General features: G+C 53.0%; 1 protein-coding gene across 2 annotated transcripts; it reads right to left on the bottom strand.

Annotated features, from left to right (window-relative positions):
- Nucleotides 1-488: 488 nt before the first annotated feature.
- Nucleotides 489-18,592, bottom strand: IGF2 (insulin like growth factor 2). Of its 2 annotated transcripts, none has more exons than XM_080596098.1 (4): nt 18,051-18,592; nt 12,263-12,425; nt 5,993-6,159; nt 489-5,249 (listed from the first exon to the last, which is right to left on the bottom strand). In XM_080596098.1, the coding sequence occupies exons 1-4, from the start codon at nt 18,150-18,152 to the stop codon at nt 5,007-5,009; spliced, it is 675 nt and encodes a 224-aa protein (XP_080452224.1). In that variant the 5' UTR covers nt 18,153-18,592; the 3' UTR covers nt 489-5,006. The 2 variants fall into 2 exon arrangements, with proteins under 2 accessions (XP_080452224.1, XP_080452225.1); XM_080596099.1 differs by lacking the exon at nt 18,051-18,592 and adding an exon at nt 16,960-17,435.
- Nucleotides 18,593-18,821: the final 229 nt, after the last annotated feature.

Raw genomic sequence — 18,821 nt, 5'->3', positions numbered from 1 at the left:
TCGTTACTGCAGGCTGAGTAGCTGCTTCGTAGACCAAACCGTGACAAGCCAAAAATATGGCCACTGAGTTCATGCCTTCTTCCCAGTTCTACCATCCCACCTTGTTCCTCCCCTGAAACAGGAAATAATTGGCTCTCTTGTTGGTTTATGTTTCTAGAAAAATAAAAACTTTGATATTTCAGCTTATCGTCCATGAACACAAATCTATGAGCTTCTTCAACAGGGTCAATGAGCAGTGCACAAAGAAAGCAAAGCTGGGCTTGAGTTTGCTACCCAGAGGTCCTCACCACAACTCGGGAAACACAGGGCTCTGAAACCCAGGAGAGGTTTGCTGTTGGCAGATACAAGGCAGGGAAAGAGGCTCTCACAGGGCTCCCTGCAAAGGCTGACCTGATCTTAATGAGCAAGTGCATTCCTCAGGGTGAGCACAGCTGGGAGCACAGAAACAAGGCAAGAGGGAGAAAAAGATACCAGGTGCCAGGAGCTTATTGTAACTGATTTGCTTTATTGATAATGCATTACAAATGGGAAGTACAATAGGTGCAGAATCCGGGCAGTCTGAGCCTTGCCTATTGCTGAGTGCAGACAAGTGAAATAATCCGTGATGCATCAACGCCTTGCCCAGGCTTCCCCACAGCCATATAAAACATCAGTGGACAATAACATACAAGAAAATTATTTAAAACAAAAACAAACACAGTTCTTTCCTTCATTTAGTGCAGCTAGGTACATCACCAAAAACAAACAAGCAAACAAACAATGAGCTTTTGAGAGCCAAAGAGTGAAATGGATGAAATTTTTAGGGGATATAGAGGTGGAGGAAGCAGCTTGGAGGCTGAGTCTGTCCTGATGGCACTAGCACTACTCATTGAATGCTAGGAAAACAGCTCAGCTGCTTCTGGATTGAAATAATAACAATAAACAGTACGTGTTGGTTGGTGTTTTGTGTGTGTGTGGTTTTTTTTTTCTCCCTGTATCTACTCATATCCAGATAAAGCCAAGACAGTGATTTATGCACCTTGCAAAGGCTGTGGCCACCTCAATACAGCAAGCTGCACACTCCCTCTTTCCCCATATCTCACCATGTATCCCACTGGAAAAATGCCCTGTGAAGTGTTGCCTCCTGCAGAGCTACCTGCTAACCCTGAGACCAAGGGGGTGACTTTCCCAGTCCTCCCTGGGGCACTCAACAACATTTCAGACTTTTCTGCTGGTGTTTTCCTTTGCCCCCTTGTCTTCTCGTGTGCCAGCAGAGCAGGAGGTTGCTGGGCCACCTGGGATGGATGTGGAGGTTTGCTGGGTGTCTGGACCCACACCAAGCTGTTCCTCCCCAGGGATTTCCAAGCTGTGCCTGCGATTTATCTGCTGACCCACAATAGCAATAGGAGGAACTTGAGCTGAAGTGAAGGTCCCATCTCACCCAGTCTCACCCACCCACGGGTCCTTGCTGGCCAGGATCAGGCTCAGAGCTCCCTGTGGCTGCTTGGATCTCTCCTTGCAAGCCAGTCAGCAGCTCACCGAGCCAAAGAGGGCACATTTTGAACAACTTCCTGGTTATCCAACAAATGGCCCCCAAATCACCACTCTGCTCTGGCCCCATGGCAGGATGAGGTGGAGAGGAGAGGTAAAAATGAGCCACTTTCTCCTGTGCAGGGGCATGATGTGCTCATGCTGCTCTTGCCAGCATCCCTGGCCTCGCTACCTAAACCCCACCATGGTTCTGCATTTTTGTCCCACCGATGCAATGATCCCACTGCAAATGTGGGGATGCATAAGGTGTCAAGCATGTCAACACCCCAGGAAGGAAGAGAACTCAGTACACCCATGCAAGCACCAAAGTCCATAATTTATTTTATTTTGCTCAACAGAGAGGACTTTTAGTGCTTTGCCCAGAACTGAGGCCACTTCCAGCAGCATCAATGTGGTGCTTGGAAACGGTATTAGCATCTTTACAGTGCTCCCAGCCACTTTGCTTTGCTCCCTGGAAGAAGCAAGCAAGAGATATTGCTGAGGTTTAACCTCTTTTTAAAACCATCTCTGAATGCCCAAAGGAAGCAGCCAGCCCCGTATCTGTGCGAAAACCCTCTTGACTAACCATAAAAAAAAAAAAAAAATCTGCTGTTTGGCTTACTGTAAACTTAAAAAAATACTGGTTTAATATATGCATTTTCAAGTGCCTAAATCTTTGACTCTGTTTTCAAGGTGGTAAAGCTTTTCCAACCCAGGTTGTCTGGGGTGGGGGGGTTTGGATCCAGCCAGGTCCCACAACAGGACCGGGATTTTGGCTGTGCCTGTGGGACTGCACAGACGGCATGACATCTGGCTGAATTTGAGGATTTGGGGGATGCCTTGGCACTACTTTGCCCAGCCATCGCTCTACATCAGTGGGAATTACTACCAAGCAGGATATCACAGCATTTTACCTCCTGTTTGCACCGGTGTGTGATGGTTTTAAGTGATGAAAAGCAGCTGAGCGGGACGGCTAAAAATTGAGAGGTGATATCTGCCTCGAGAAAGCAGAGAAAACAGGAAATCTGAATCTAGAAACGTCTTGTGATGAAGGTCCCTTGTCGCTTGGTGTGGCCTTCTCCACACCCAACTCCAACCCCGAGAGCAAAAATAAACCAAAATAAAGGAAAAAGTCAGGCTCCGTATTCTGGATGGATATTTATTTGCTTAACAGATTTTCTTTTCTTTTTTTTTTTTTTTTCATTTTTCTTGTTTTGGTACAAAGCATCCAGGAAAGCTTTTACTTCTCTTTTTAAAAAATAAAAACTAGGTTTCTTTTAAAAAAAGACACATGAAAAGGAAAAAAAAAAAAGTCAATTATTTGCAATTGCTCTGTTTTTATTCTGCCTTCCCCACCCCACCCACTTCCCTTCCCTCCCCCCCACGCCCCCCCCATGATTTGGACCAATTTTCATTCTTTTCCATATATATTTAATAAAATAAATAAAGGATTTTCTTTGTCGTGTATTGCAGTGCCATTTTTTTAAACAAAGGCTTCATGGCTCAACATTGCAAGGTAATAACAAACAAAAGGATTATACATTAAAATCCTCCCCCTCTCGAGACTCCCCCTAGCCCTCCCCTCAAAACCACGAGATAGAATACAATTCAAGTAGTCTTTTTTTTTATGTTTTAAATGTATGGATATATAAGACAAAGCAAGTACAGAACTGGTTAACAGAGTGTCCCCATTTTATTAGCAAGTGAGAGTATATCACAGGGAGATGTAATTGATTCCCCCCTCTTTATGGTTCCTAGACAGATAATATATATTATTTTAAAAACCAACCTATTTTACAGCCCTCTGCCCACCTCTCCAACCCATCTGCTTGTCGAGTCCTGAGCCTCAAAGCCAGAGAGTTGCCTCTCCTCCCTCCCGTCAACCCATCCCAGCCACCCAGCAGGTGGAGGCCACCGTGCTGACGGAGGCCACCGTGCCGGGGGGGAGGCCTGCCCCATGTTGGGGGGGTCCCCATCAGTCCCGGCTGCCATCCTCCGCGGCCCCAGCTCGTTGGGGCAAGGGGAGGAGAGCAAGGGGGTTCTGCGAGAAGGACATGAAGGGCAAGAGGAGGAAAAGGAGATGGTGGGGCTGGCGCTTCGGCAGGGCCTCGGCTCGCGCAAGCAAGCTGCCAGGGTCGGGAGGATGGAGGAGCCGAGCTCCGCGCAGAAGCAGGGCCTGGAGTTGTAACCTGGCAATACCTTCACCATTCAAAGCAGTTTGTCTCTAGAACAGTTCCCTTTTAGACTAAATCGTTGTGTTGTGTTTTGTTTTGTTTTTTTTCTACAAAAAAAAAATAAAGGATGCGTGTAGATGTATTTCTGTGTGTGCGTGCATCTGTGTACATGAGTGACAGCCAACTAGCTCATATGGTCATGACCAAGCTATATTTCAGAAGAGAAAAGAAACACATTTATCACACTTTTCCTAAAACGAAAAGCTAAAATTTCAAGTTCAGTATTCGCTATCTTGTCCTTCCCTCCCCACCCTCCCTTTCTATTTCTGGGTTTTTTCCCTTCCAACTTACTTTAGCACCATAACACATTTTAAACATTACAATCCCTCTTCAGATACTACACAAAATGTCCCATAAAAATAGTGCTTTTTTTGCCAAAAAAGTTATATAATATATTATATATATAAATCAACTAAATCCGTGGCAAATGTGCAATGCAGACGCCTCCTCCATTTAAAGTGAGCATCAGCTCACTTTTTTCTTTTTTTTTTCTCCCCTTTCCTTTTTCTTCTCTCTCTCTTTCTCTCTCTCTCTCTCCTCTTCCTCTCTTTCTCCCGTCAGCGATGATTTCAAAAAGGTGCAAGTCGATTTGGAATCTTGTAATTAAGCACACACACAAAAAATGCAGATGGGTCTCCTCGGAACTTCGTCTCAGTTACGTTTTCTTTTTAAAGGTGCAAAAGAAAGTTATAAAAATTAAGAAAAGTTACCAACGAAAACAAAATAAAAGGAGAAAAAAAAGTGGGGTGGGAATGAGGCAAAAAAGTTACATCCCTCAACATTTCTCCCCATTTGTTTCTGTTTTTCACTTTATTGTCAAGAAAGACACGGAATGGACTCCTCTTCTCGAGAAAAAATAAAAAATAAAAAAAAAAGTTAACTTCATATCCTTTTTCCCTCTTGCTCTTTCTTTTGTCTTCTGGTGTTGGCACCGGGGATGTCACGCAGCGCCCGGCAGCAAAAAAAAGTTCAAGTGCCCAACTGTCCCTTTGCAAGTACAAGGCTTGAAAAATACTGGGTGCGCGGGGGAAACGAGACAGGCCTGGGAAACGAAACAACCCTCCCCCCCACCCCGAAAGGAGGACGCCGCGTGCCGCCGCCACCATCCCCTCCTTGCTTGTGTCAGTTGTTTGGTTGGGGCCAGAGCGGCGTGATGGCGCCCCACCGCCCCGCTCCTCGGCTCGGGGACGGAGGGGCTCGGGGGGGGCCAGGTCTCGCCAGTCTCTCCCCGGGAGATCACAAATGGAGCCGGCCAGTCATGGTTCATTCCTGGGGGCCGGTGGCTTCGGGGGATGCTCGCGGCGCTGGGGGCCGCTGGCTGGGCAAGGAGATGAGGGGGCGATGCAGCACCCTGGCTTCCTCGGCTGCTTGCAGCCCCTCGGCTTGCCACCGGTACCGGCGGGCGCGTAGGATGCCGGGCACCTCCCGCTGCAGCCGCTGGGAGCTCTTCTTCTGCCACACGTCGTACTTGGAGTACTTGGCATGCGAGGGCTTCTGGAGGCTCTCCTGGAGAGGGGAAAAGCAACGTCAGTGTCAGCGTGAGGAACATGGCTGACCCTGCCCATGAGCTCTGTCTGCCCCACCCCACATTACTGGTTTTATGGGGCCCACAGCACAAGAAGGACTCGGGCCTGGTAGAGTGGGTCTGGAGGAGGGCCATGAGAATGATCAGGGGCTGGAGAACCTCTCCTGTGAGGAAAGACTGAGAACATTGGGGCTGTTCAGCCTGGAGAGGGCTCCAGGGGCTCCTTGCTGCAGCCTGTCAATATATAATGAAGCTGGAGAAAGGCTGTAGCAGGGCCTGTGGGGAGAGGAGAAGGGGCAATGGTTTCAGACCAGAAAAGATTGGATATAAGGAAGAATTTCTTCACAACGAGGGTGGTGAGGCACTGGCACAGGTTGCCCAGAGAAGCTGTGGATGCCCCATCCTTGGAGGTGTTCAAAGTTGGGTTGCATGGGGCTTTGGGCAATGTGATCTAGTGAAAGATGTCCCTGCCCATGGCCGGGGGGTTGGACTAGATGCTCCTCAGGGTTCCCGTCCAACACAAACCAATCTGTGATTAAAAGTTTGTTTTCTGCAAGTTATTTGACTCCCCCGTGGCCATAAACTCTTGAAGGCTCTGCACGCTGCCTTGGCTGCAGAAGCAGCGGATCCTAGAGCCAGCAATTGTCCTCTCCCCTCCAAGGCCTTCCTATCTTTTCCTCTCCTTCTTGTTTCAGAGAGACGCCAAACCCGGGGCCGTCCCTACCTTGTTGAGTGCCGGGAGGCCCACGAGGGAGGTGGCGGAGAGGTCGCGCTCAGACTTGACAGACTTGGCGCAGTAGGTTTCCAGCAGAGCCAGGTCGCAGCTCCGAAAGCAGCACTCCTCCACAATGCCGCGGTTGATCCTCCTGTTATTTCGTCCCACTGGCCTACCTGCAAGGGCAGAGGCCTCGGTGTTAGCCATCAATACAGACCAGACCTTGTCACCCTCTAGCCTCTGCCTTGGAGGCATCCCTCCAGCTGTGACCAGACTGGTGACCCCCACCATCATGTCCACCAGCTCCATCACCCCCCAGTCACTGCACGCACGCTTCCAAACCAGCAGCATTTCCCCTAAAACACTCATCTCCTTCAACACGTGCCTACAAAATGCCTGAGCTTCACATGAAGCCTTCCCCAGACAAATGCTCTCAATGCCGATGGGGCTACCCGCGTGCACACGATGCTAATTAAGGGCACTTTCTATTGCTGTAATTTATTCCCTTCCTATTGCTCCTTAGCGAGCCCGGCACGGACGGCAGTCCGGATGCAGACGCCGCACCGATTACCACGAACGTCTGTGATGTTGATCCTGGCAAGCGCGTTTTATTAGAAAGAAGCAGCGCAGCGCTGCGGCTGCCAGCCTCCCTCTGCCGTGTTGACGCTCGGGCAGGTGAAGCGAACCAACGCGGCTAAATTTTACCAGATGGGACAGCTCGGAGACAGCTGCAGAAAGAATACAGGCTCACAACGGCACGCCAAGAATAGCTATTAAACTTAATCTTTTAATAACGGTTCCTCTCCTGTTTCTCCCTGCAGAAGGATGTGAAAGCCAGTGTCCAGCGCGGCAACAACCGAGTGCATCTCGCGCCGGTGTTTAATTACAGCCAAACCACTCCGGGGGGAAGGCTCACACTGGTTTTGCTTTGTGCCTCCCCCTCTTGAAATAGAAGAGAGGAGCAAATTTGGATTTCAGATGCAAAACAAATTTGCTCGGGAACTGCAACTTCCTAAATGTATAGTGGCCCCAAACTAGAGGGTTTTCTCTGTGTTTTCATGTACAGAGTGGCGAGGTGAAGGGCTCAGGTAGAGGGGAGCACAGCCTACTCAGAGGCAGAGCAGCACATGTGAGGTTTGCAGATGGGATCCAGCGGGGCAGACGCTGCTTTGGCCCCATGCATGACCCATGGTCCCCACCACACGCTCCAGATGAAGCAGGCACTCAAATATTTGTACTGTTTAGATCTTATGGGCCTGGCTGATTTCCCTAAGGGGTACCCCACGTGGATGCCCACTCAAAGTGCCCCGGGACAACATGCAAAGCCCAGCAGCTTTCTGCATGTGCAATGCAGCCCCACACATTGCAGTGCAGCCCCCCACATTGCAATGCAGCCATGCACATCCAACGCAGCCCTGCGTGTGCAAAGCAACCCCAAATACACAATGCAGGCACGGATTTGCAGTGCAGCACTGCATGCACAACGCTGGCATGCAAAATGCTATGACCCAACCTCAACACACACCCTGCAATAGCAAAGCCCCTGGCAGCACAGCACCTGCTAGCTGTTAAACTTGCTCCGTTTGCAGTAAGCCCTCTGCTCAACACTGGAGCATCACCACTGTGCTCTGAGGTCGTGAGAGCAAGCGCGGCATCGGGTGCACCGCGATGGGACGGCTGACTCATAACATGCAGCCCACCTTCGGGAGGCAGCTCAAATGTTTCATTTTCCACATTCTTCCCCCTTGCATCACCCCCCTCTTATTTTTTTTCTTTTTCTCTGGGAAAAATTCAGAGATGACCCTTAGCCAGCTATTTGGGAAGGTGAGAAGGATAGCTCAGTCTCAGCCAGGGCTCAGTGAAGGGAGCACTGCTGGGAGTTTGTTTTTCTGTCTTTAAAATGCTCGTGGCCACAAGTATGCTGGATTGGGCCCTCCTTGTATAGGCAGGTGGATGAGTTGGTTGCCTGCTGCCATATACATGACCTCAGTGCAGGCACTCCAGGTGGTGATGCCCAAAGGAGAAGGGGGCCACGTGCATATAGTCTTCGTATGTATATGCAATATATATATGCAATATATATTTAAGCACATATACATATGGACCAGAGCATCTAAACCCATGCAAACACCCCACCATAAAGGGTACTTTTTGGGAGAGCCAGCCCTCAGCTATCCATGCCCCTTGCTTTGCCCACCTTATGGATACATCCCCAGCCCTCAAGCACTGCCCTTCGTGTGTTGCATGAAGTCCCTACATGCTGTTCCCCTTGCTTGCCGCCAGCATCGCGGCGAGGGGCTGGGGGTGCAGATCTCCCATTACATAATTGTCCATGCCCACAGTGCCAAATGCCATCCCCATCCTCTAGGGGAGTGCTGCTGCAGGGAAAACAACAAGAACAACAAAAGCTGGCAAACAACAAGCTGGGATTTAGCCCCAGAAAGCACCTGGAGATTAACAACCAGGGGAAAAGATGCCAGGAAATTTCTAGTTTACAGCGATATGGCCGCTGACCTGGATTAGGAAAAGGGGTTTGTTCCGTACTGCGATTTACGCATGGACTAAAGGTTGATTTTCCTGGCGTTCACCCATCAGTGGCATCTCACTTTAACGTCACCACCAAAGTCAGGGACATAGCAAAGCAGGAGGTGAAGCGCTTCTCCTCCCACGCTCCCCTTCCACTTCCCATTTCGGCAAATGCCACCTTCTCCCAAGGAAACGTACTTCCTCCCGGCCTTCCCAGGGGACTCGGAAAACAGCTATTCTCCCTTTTTCCCCAACCCGTTCTCCACCAAAAGCCTCTGCCAGCTGGTGCTGGGCGGCATCGCGCTATCCCGACGGCGATTGCCAGGCATCCTGATGGGGATTGCTGAGCATCCTAACAGTGTTCCAGGGACAGCCCGGGGGCGGTAGTTGAGTACCTGCAGCTCAGAGGTGGTGGCACCCAGGGTGGGGACATGAGGCTCCCTTCCCCGGCATCACTGCACCGAGGCGCCTCCCCACCCTCAGCTCCCCTCTCCTCCGGTCCATCAGGCGGCAAGCCGAGTGGAAGGGGACTTTGGGTGCAAACAGTACCCGCGCCCCTGACGCAGGAATGTTGGGAGCAACAAGGGGGCCTTTGTGCAGCTCCGGCCCCGTCCCAGTGCCCCCAGCCTGGCCCTCCCCCAGCCCCGGCACCGCGCTTTCCCCCCTGCTTTTTCCTAGTATTATTCGCAGGAGCAGCGGCGCACAAGAATGTGCCCCGTCAGCACAAGCGGCCGCAAAGAGCTAAATTCTTATCAGCTGTTGGAAAGGAGGAAACAGGAGCTGTTGTTTACAGAGAAGTTGGACGCCTCTCCCCCCGCAGCCCCTTCTCCCCTCCCCGCCGGCGGAGCATGACAGCAAATTCGCCACCAGGGCTTCCTCTTGACCTTTTTCTTTTTTTCTCTCTTTTTTTTTTTATTTTTTTTTCCCTCCTTGAGGCCATGCTGCGGGACGGCATCACCTTGCCGACACCTGCGTGCCGGCCCCAAAAGCCTTCAGTCATGGAAGGGGATTGCAGCAGAAAGAGGAGAGCAAGGCAGCGGCTGCAGCTGCAGGCTCCAGCCCCGTTGGAGCTGCTCCTTTGCAGCCCCAGCTCTTGGTGGCATCACTGCTGCAGGTCTCAGGTGCACCAGGGACATGTCAAGTGCTTGCCATGGGACCGGTGGCACTCGTCCCCACGGATGCGCCATGCAAAGTGTTGTCCCTTTCACAAACAGATCAGGTAAAGCAATGTATCTCCAGATGGTTGCTACATCCCTCAAAAAAAGTAGTGGAAATGGTAAAAGCCTGGTAGTGGGATGCCAAATAAAGCCAATGAAGTACCCGAGATAGGGGATTTGGGAGGCAGCTTCAACATCCTCAGTCCAAGCATCTGCCATCACGGTACCTCCATGGGCACCTCTCTGTGCCAATGGACAGACGGACATCATGGTCCTTGGGGTGCACCCTCCTGGGTCCAGGCTGCCTATGTCCCCACCATGGGACACCAGGGGTGTGAAACACTGCTGATGTGCTGGAGCTGGATGCAAACTGCTGCAGCTCAGAGCAGGGAAGGCATGCCTTAGCTAAAATCACCACTGCAGCAGAAAAACTGGTGGATTTTCATGCTATTTCCTTTTTTTTTTTCCCAAGATTACCAGGCAGCTGTTCAAAGCAAGCCCTTTCCAGCACATGGGGTCACCCATATCTGTAGGGTGAGGCCATCAAAGCCATCTACCTCCGGTATGAACCATGCTGTTAACACAGGTTGCTCATCAGGATGCATTTCTGACACCAACAGCAGGCCGAGAAGTGTTCAGGACAATCCCATACCCAGTTTCAGGACATAAACCACGATCATGCAACATAAGCATGCCCTATAGAGCCTACGCAGGGGCAGTAGTGTTAGCCATGAGGATCTAGAAGTGAAGACTAATGTAGGCAGAAGAATCAATCTCTTTATTGGATCAACTGATGGAGTTAGAGGGAAGAAAGAGGTGAACTGGGGATGCCCATGCCCTCGTCAAGTAGAGCTGGTACCCAAATGCGTGTTCAGTGCTGACTGGTCAAAGGCTGAAGAGGTTAAAATATGGGACTGGTGGGGCTTCCTTCATCCCTCGGCACCTGAGCTCTCCAGAAATATTCAACCAGAAGGGAGGGGACAGGTGAAAAATAAAAATAAAAAAGAGTGAGAATCCTCTTGCAATCACCAGACTGGCCACTTGGCACGAAGCTACTTGTCCGCCTTCAAAAGTGTTTTTATTTGGACTGGGAGGCCGGGTTATTCAAGGTGAAAGGAGGTCAATTTGTCTGTAAAACAAAAGCCCCATTCCGTTTCATCCCCAGAGAGGGGGAGGAGGGAATAGAGACACGGGGAGGGAGACGGATGCTCCTCTGTATAGAGAGGGATAGGAAGAGGCGTGAGAGCACGAGAGGAACTTGCCACAGATGGGAGGGAGAAACCTGTGTCCCTTGCCCCAGCTGAGCTCTGGAGTGGGCTCAGTGGTTTTAGAAAATGTGGAGGGCAAGATGAGAGGAAGGGCAGTTATGGTGCAGACCCCCCAGCTGGGCTCAGAGAGAAAGGAACGGTGTCCCCAAAAGCATCGCCACCTGCCCAAAAGCATCTTGTAGGGGACCTGGCTAGTGGAAAAGCCACCTGCAGTGCCACCACCCTTGGGACATCACATGGGCTAAGCCCTGGTGGCAGCTGGACCTGGCAGCCCCCTGCCCAGCCTCTGGATGGGGCAGACCTCAGCCAGGCTCAGCCCAGCCTGGTTGGGCACTGGCACCCAGGATCTTCTCCTGACCATGCAGCACCCCTTTCCCTGCAAAGGCCAGACTGGGAGGAGAGGCTCTCAGCACCACTGTTCCAAAAAACAACTCGCCACATTACTCAAGAGTGACCTTGCACATCGCTTTAATTCATTTTCCGCCAACCAGAGCAGAGGCAAGACTGCCAAGCACATGGTGCCCCGTGCAGCTGCTGTGTGCATCCTTTCCCTGCTGCTTGCCTTCACATCTCTCCTGTAGTTTGTTACAGGGTTCAGTCCCCATCAGGCTGCAGGACAGGGGGTCTTCACTCTCAGGGCCACTATAATGCCATCGTCACGCTGAAGGCACCCTCCCCTGCTCACGTACTGCTGAGCATCCATCGCTACCGCCTTACTCCTCCTCCTCCCCGCTCACCAGCTGAGCTCTTGTGCTGCCCATGTGAACGGTCCAGACCTCCAAAACACCACAAGGGAAAGCGTGCTCCAGGCAACTGTCCTCAAGGTCACTGCATTCTGCAGATGACAGCAACACCACGGTTTTTGGCACTAGCTGTGCTGGAAAAGGGTGCACCATCACTGTCATCAGGAGGTAGTCAGGAGGCCACCAGGAGTATTTGGGGAGCAACCAGAAGCTGTGGATACAGCCTGCCTGGGTTTTAAAAGAATCCAGAGCCCAAGCTCAGCAGAAACCTTCATTATTTTGATGACTTGCTCCCATTACCAGCAAACCAAACACCTATCGCCGCTCCCCAGCGATATCTGACTTCAGCACCCCGTTTCCCCACGGGACCGAGTCCACCAAAACAGTGCTCAGCATCACCTGAGCTTGTCGCTTGTCTCACTCCTCTCCTCGCCATGCACACTGCCATTAGGAAAAGCAACAGGGTGGAGAACCTGTCCTTTCCATCTCACCCCACCTCCCCCAGCACATTCTGCACCTGGCGTGGATGTCCCAGCACTGCACGGCGCGGGCACCGAGCATCCCGCGTGAGCACGTGAAACTTACTGAAGTAGAAGCCCCTGTCCCCGCAGACAAACTGCAGCGTGTCCACCAGCTCCCCGCCGCAGAGAGTCTCCGCTGTGCCGTACGCCGCAGCCGAATCCAACGCGTAGGCCAGGAAGGCCAGCAGCAGCAGCAGCAGCCGCCGGGCCACGCACATCCTCTGCACCTGGGGATGGAGGCACAGCGTTAGCGTGGCACCAGAGACCCCCCCTCTGCCACCACCACCGCCACCCTCATTATTTATTTTTCTTCCCTTATAAATGGGAAATCATTCAAGTGATTGTCAGGAGGTGGCTTGTTTTCGCTTTTGATGAAAGCTTCCCGTGCCCTACCCGAACGCACGCTTCCCCAAAGCCAGAGCGAATGAACTTTTCGCTTTTGAGGAAAGCTGGCTTCTACCGGGGAGTAGTGGCCTTCGCCCCAGGCATCCAAAAGGCACTGCTCAGGCAATCAGGGGGCTGATTGCACAATTCGTGTTTGCCTGGGAGGGACAGGACCAGAAAGACATCCCTCGGGAGCACAGCGGTCCCTGGGGAGACGCGGCTGGGGACCACAGGGGTGTCAGCACAGGGATGCTGTTGCCCCACTGGGTGATGCAACATCCCTGTGTCATCCCTCAGTGACGAGCATCGCTGCATGGCTACAAGCAACGGTGGTGGCCAAGAGCTCAGCTCAAAATGAAGGGGGGAATTGTGTCAAAACAGCAGCCCCCGTGGGCGAGTGCTAAATCTCCAGCAGAGCAGCCCTTCTCTCCACTAACGCTCAGCCGAGGCGCTGGGTTTCACCTCCAGCTTTCATCACCATAGCATCTGAGCAACTCGAGAATAATATCAGTTAATGAATATTACCTCACCCCCGCGGGATGCTCGGAGATGGAGCCGAAGCCCGGGATAGATTAAATGACTCGCCCAAGGTCACAGGGGAAGTCTGCAGCGCAGCCAGGAAATTAGCCCAGGTCCCCAGGGGCCCCACTACAGTCCTGCCAGCAACAAAGCCACCCTTATTACCAATTTCTATGGGCACGGCGTGCCAGTAGTGCTGGAAAGCTGCCGTGCTCATGAGCTGTGAGCTCTTCCGAGCAGCAGGTATCATCACCACAGCATCACCTGTGTTGCTTGAGGCACGGCAGCATCATGCTATAGATGCACTATCTGGTGCTGGGAAGATCTGATACGGTCTGCAGGGTTAAAAAAAAAAAAACTTCTCCTTTGCAAAGCACTGGCTACTGCAAAAGCCGAGCTGCAGGTGCAAGCCTTGCCTGCCTCCAGGTGCAAGCTCTTTTAGGGTGTCCAAGCCCAAAACACTGAGTGGGAAATCCTCCTGAAGCCATGTCGGCCAAAGCCATGAGGATGAGGATGGTCCAAATGCTGTCACCCCTCTGAAGACACCCAGCACAACCCTGTAAGCTCTTCCCTCCCAATTCAACCATCGGGTACCCAACACTCTGCATGTGGCTTCAGTCACCATGGCTTAATCCCTGCCCAACATCACACGTTGAAACCCTCGGAGCCTTCATTTGTACTGCAGAGCCTCCCTCATGCAACAGGTAACAGGAACGATGTGGTGACTGTTTTCCTAAAGGACTAGGGGAGATGCTATGCCCACCAGAGTTTCATCCTTGTAAAACAGGGCTAAATTGGTCATACTGACTGCGAACCCCCAGGCATGTGCATGGGGAGAGGTCAAACATCTCAGGGTGCAGTTTGAACCAGGGCAGAAAACAAGGAAAAATTAGAAAATAATCTCCTGTGCAGATGCAAGGCTCTTTCTTCTTCCCTTCTCCACACCAGTACGTGTGGGACCAGAAAACTGCCCTGGGTGGGTGGAGATGCTCCCTCACCATGGGGCTGCTACGTGAAGGATGCTCCATGCACTCAGGGAACCCCGAGCACCTCTCCGCAGCCTGGTGACAGCCAGGTCACCGGTGGTAGCAAGCCAACAGAGAAAGTCCCCTTGGACCAGCACCAGCGTGATGGGAGCGAGCCTGAAAGCAGGTCTGCAGCAGAGCGGAGCCGCCCTCCTGCGCAAGGCTGCCTGGAGGATTTTTTAAGGATTTGCTGCATGATCAGCTGGAGAGGCGATTTCTGTCCAGCTGCTGGGGATTCGGAGGCCAAGAGGCCACAATGTGCTAAAAAGGCCCGGTTGCCAAATCTCAGAGGAAGGCTCAGGCATCCCTTGCATCCAGGCTTGCGCGGAGCCAACCAAACCACGGTGCCTCTCTTGGGCAACATCTCCCAAAAAACGGATACTGAACCTCCTGTCTGACCTAATTCCTCCTTCAGTCTGGCCTTCATTACAATTTAATATGAACAGAACAACGTAGGAGGGAATTGACAGATGGCCCAGTCTGCAAAATTTGGATTTGGACAGAAATAAATAAATAAATAAATTACAAATCTCGCAGTTTGTGGAGCAGTGCAGCGTCTAAAAGGGCAAGAAAGTTGTCAGCCTAAACGAGTGCTGTGGGATGGGGGGGTGGGGGGTGGAAATCCACATTTTTGCAGCCCAGCCTCCATCACACCACCAAAAAAGCAGGCAGATCGGTGTATTGCTGCTGCAGGAGATGCCCAGTGCTCGTGCAGTGAGCAGCACCCGCTCCCAGAGAGAGCATCCTCATCCCAGCACAGGGGCTGGAGCCAAGGCATCCCTGCATCCCAAAATCCATGCACCCGTGTGCATGGGGAGCACACAGACATCGCCAACAACTGCGAGACGGAGCGTATTGCTGTGTTATTCCTCCTGAGAGCGGAGAGGGATGCACAGACAGCCCTTGGCAGGCACCTTTGGCAGCCAAAATCTCCCCCTGGGTGGAGGAGCTGGGGGGAGGCGCCCAGTGGTACCCGATGGAGAGCAGCCGTCGCGTGCCGTACCTCTGTCACGGGCACCCTGCATCCCTCCTGCCACCCTGGCCACGTGTTCCCTCCCCAAATCCTTATCCCTGGAGGCTCCTGGCTGCAGAAGAGCCTCCACTTTTGTTTAAAGGAGAAAGGATGAGACCTCGGACCCTCATCTTGGAGGAAGCAGGCTTCAAACTACAAAACTTTTGACCATCGAGGTGGATAAAATCCACCCAGGACCAGGGGTTTCGCTGCTCAGCTCTGATCTCTGGGCTTGACAGCAATAAAAAAAAAAAAAAACTCTCGATTCTTGGCACCTGGCTCGCATGACACTTATATGGCTGAGGTTGGCAGCGCTGCATCTATTTTTAGCCATCGCTTTTTTGTCTTCGCCGCTCGTCCCCATCAGCAGCCCCGTGCCGAGGGTCACCTTTCCTCCTGTCCCGCACCCCGCGGCGCTGCAGCAAGGGCTCCCGGAGCTACGGAAAAACCAAGCTCGGAAAGGTGAATGGGGTATTCAGTCCCATTTACTCACCCCACTGGGGAGTATTGCACAAATTTTGGTAGGCGGCCCAGAAACAGTTGATTTACGGCAGAAAAAAAAAAAAAAAAAAAAGGAAATGCAATCTTGCTTAACTCTTCTAAAGACAGCTGGCAGCAGGATCCAGGGAAGGGATTTAAGTCCGATTTAGTAGCCTCACTTAACTCCTTTCTTTATTGTTCCTCTCGCCTTTCTGCCTCCACGGCCGAAACCTGGAGCATAGCAGGGAAAGTTAACAGCAAGTTAAGCTGTTAAATCAGAAATTGTGGTGACTGGAGTTTACTGACAAGTGATATTCCCACAACACATTCAGATTGCTTTATGTCTTGGCAGAGCTGCGTTAACCCTGCCAGTGCCAGGCTGCGGCCCCAGCGCAGATTCCCTCCCCCCCGTGCCCCCCTGACTCCCTCCTTTTGCATCTCTTCACCCCCTTGGACACAGCAGCCTCGAAAAGTGAAGCCAGCCCGAAAACGGAGCCGAGAGGTCAGTCCCAGGACACGAGCAGGAGAGGGTGGGCCACTTCCAGTGCTCGTATGCAATTCTGGAAGCGCACCAGCTCCTCCGTCCCTCTAAAAATAAGACCTCACCTGCTGTGTTTGCTTTATTTAAAAAAAGAAAAGACGTACAGAAGTGCTTTGCTCTGCGAGGCAAGTAGGGCTCGCTCCAAAGCCTATAGGAATCAATGGCGAGACACGCACCGACACCTCTGGGTTGCTTGGTCAAAGCAGCAGCCCTGCAGGCAGGCTGCAAAAAGGATCACCTGTCAGGAGCAGCGCCGGGACACACACGCAGACGCATTTTGGCTCTCCAGTTTCATGCGGCGGTGGGAGGGGACCTGCGGTGTCAAATCTTTTATCCCTTAATGAATTTTCACAGGAGCTGGGATAGCCCCTTTGAAAGGCTGAGTGAACTCGTGTGGGTGTCGACAACGTGGAGCAAGATTTACAGCTCTGACCCGCTCACCCCCACCAAAATTGTCAAGTTGGGTCCAAAACAGTTCAGCAGAGCTCAAATCAGGAGTGTCAGTCAGTTTTATTCCTCCAGATGTCCTTAGCACAAAGTCACCCCTACAGAACCCACAACCCAGGCTCCTCAACTCCACTGTAAATCAAGCCAGGAGGAGGAGAAATAAACCCAACACACTGAACCCTGCTAAGCGAAAGAAGCCACACACACACACACAACCTGACAATAAATAAAAACAAAGAAAACTGAGCCCTCCCAAGCACACCCTGGCATTGGGAAGAAAACTGCAGGCTTCATGTAGGAAGCCTGGACCTGAGGGTTAAAGCAGAGCTTTTCCCGAGGCATCCCCCACCAACCTGATTTTCACGCGCGGTGGCCCCGTGGTGCCGGCGCGAGCCCCGGCGGGCCAGAAGCGCCTGCCGAGGCACCGCTGGCTGGAGGCAAGGCAGCCACATCTGCTGGTACAGTTACGCTAAGTCTGAGTTTCCTCATGTGCCCCAATTCCCCACTGCTCAACAGAGTGCTAAAACCCTTCCAAGTTGCTCTCTTAAAACAATTACTGTAGGGAAAAGCAATTGGGAAGGAAGCAAAAAAAAAAAAAAAATCACACAAAGTCGAAGGCTCGGTGCCAACCATTAACTCTCACTCCATTTTGGCTTCGCTCTCTTGTTTTTCCCTCTCTGTATTTTTATCCCTCCGGGACCCAACACGCCGCGGTGTTCTTTCGGATGAGAGCCCAGCAGCTCCTCGCTGCTCCCCGCCGGGTCCCCGCTCCCAAAGCCCGGGCGCAGAGCGCAGCGCGCCGGGCAGCCAGGGGCCGCCGTGACCTCGCATAGCCCCGGCCCCGCCGCCGGGGCCAGCCCGGCCCACGCACGATCGCGGCTGCCCGCACACGCGCCGTGCTGCCCCCGGCCCCCTCAGCCCACCCGGGACTGCCCCACGCCCCCTCTACGCCGCTCCCCCCCCCCCCCCGCCTTCTCCGCACCCTCTCCGCGCACGCCCCGCGCAAGGGGCGCGCAGGAGCCTCGCAGGGGGATGCGGGCAGCGCTGCGCGCCCCCCACCCACGCAAAAATAATAATAATAATTTTTTTAAAGCAAATAAAAAATAAATAATTATTAAAAAAAAAAAAAGGCGGAAAAACGCCCATCGCCAAAAGGCGCGCGGGTACCCTGGGGGTGCCCGGGGGGTCCCCGCACCGCACCGCACCCCCCGCCGCGCACAGCCCGCAAGTTGGCCGCGGGCAGCCCGGGCTGGGCCGGCTCTCGGGGTCCCTCTAGTGACAAGCGTGGGGAGGGCGGGCAGCGGAGCCGGCACGGCTCGGCTCGGCTCGGCTCGGCGCGGCGCGGCACAAGCATCCCGCGGCACAAGCATCGCGCGGCGTGGCACGGCTGGGCGCGGCGTGGCACGGCTCGGCGCGGCTCGGAGCGGCTCGGAGCGGCGCTTACCTTGGCGCTGCCGCTGCTACTCTCAACTTCTGGCGGCGGCGGGCCGGGGAGGAAGGCAGGCTGCCGGCAGCGCTCATCCGTGTGTGCCCCGGCGCTTGCCATGCTGCTGTCCGGCCCTGGCAGCGATCGCGGCTTTGGCTCGCCTTCCCCGCGCCCTGGCTTGCTCTCCTCGCTTTGCCTTTTTGGTATGTCAAGTCCCTGCTTGAATTTGTCTGGAGGATGTTATTTTGTTACGATTAGGTATTTTGTTATTCTAGAGAGCGAGCGAGCGCTTTCCTTCCTTCTCCTATTTTTTCCTTTTTTTTCTTTTCTTTTTTTTTTTCCTTTTCTTGTTCCTTTTTTTCTTTTGTTATTTTTTCTCCTTGTTCCCCCCTTTTTTTGCCTTTTTTTTTCCTCCTCCTCTTTCTCTCCTCCTGCTTTGGCTGCCCCTTGGGTGGCTCTCACTTTTTGTTGTGGTGGTGTTTACTGACTGCGTCCCCCTGGCCGGGGCGGAGGGGCCGGCTGCCTGGCTGCCCGCTGCTCCCGGCTGGCTGCCCCACGAGCGAGGAGACAGGCAAAGCGCTCCGGCTGCCCCCCTTTTATACCCCCCCAATGGGCATGCTCTGACTTCCCCAGCGAACACCAGCCCGGCCACGCAGCCAATAATGTTGCAGAGCGATCCCTCCCTCTTTCTCCCTCCCTTCTTCGTAACCCTGCGAAGTCCAGCTCGGGGAGCGACGGGAAGTTGCAGCCGCAGGCTTTCCCTGCCCGGGAGGGGTCTTTAGCCCACCC

Source organism: Anser brachyrhynchus (assembly GCF_964034855.1).
Source record: "Anser brachyrhynchus genome assembly, chromosome: 5".
NCBI lineage: Eukaryota > Metazoa > Chordata > Aves > Anseriformes > Anatidae > Anser > Anser brachyrhynchus.
The sequence above is the reverse complement of the archived record's forward strand: the minus strand, read 5'-3'. Positions and strand labels throughout refer to the sequence as shown.

What these genes read in the sequence shown, in the direction of transcription:
- IGF2 (XM_080596098.1), bottom strand. Translation starts at nt 18,152, where the DNA reads ATGGCAAGCGCCGGGGCACACACGGATGAGCGCTGCCGGCAGCCTGCC. An exon ending in GTAGCAGCGGCAGCGCCAAG is followed by an intron (nt 12,426 to 18,050) that starts GTAAGCGCCGCT and finishes CTCCATCCCCAG; the next exon opens with GTGCAGAGGATGTGCGTGGC. An exon ending in GCCTCCCGGCACTCAACAAG is followed by an intron (nt 5,250 to 5,992) that starts GTAGGGACGGCC and finishes TCCCCTCTCCAG; the next exon opens with GAGAGCCTCCAGAAGCCCTC.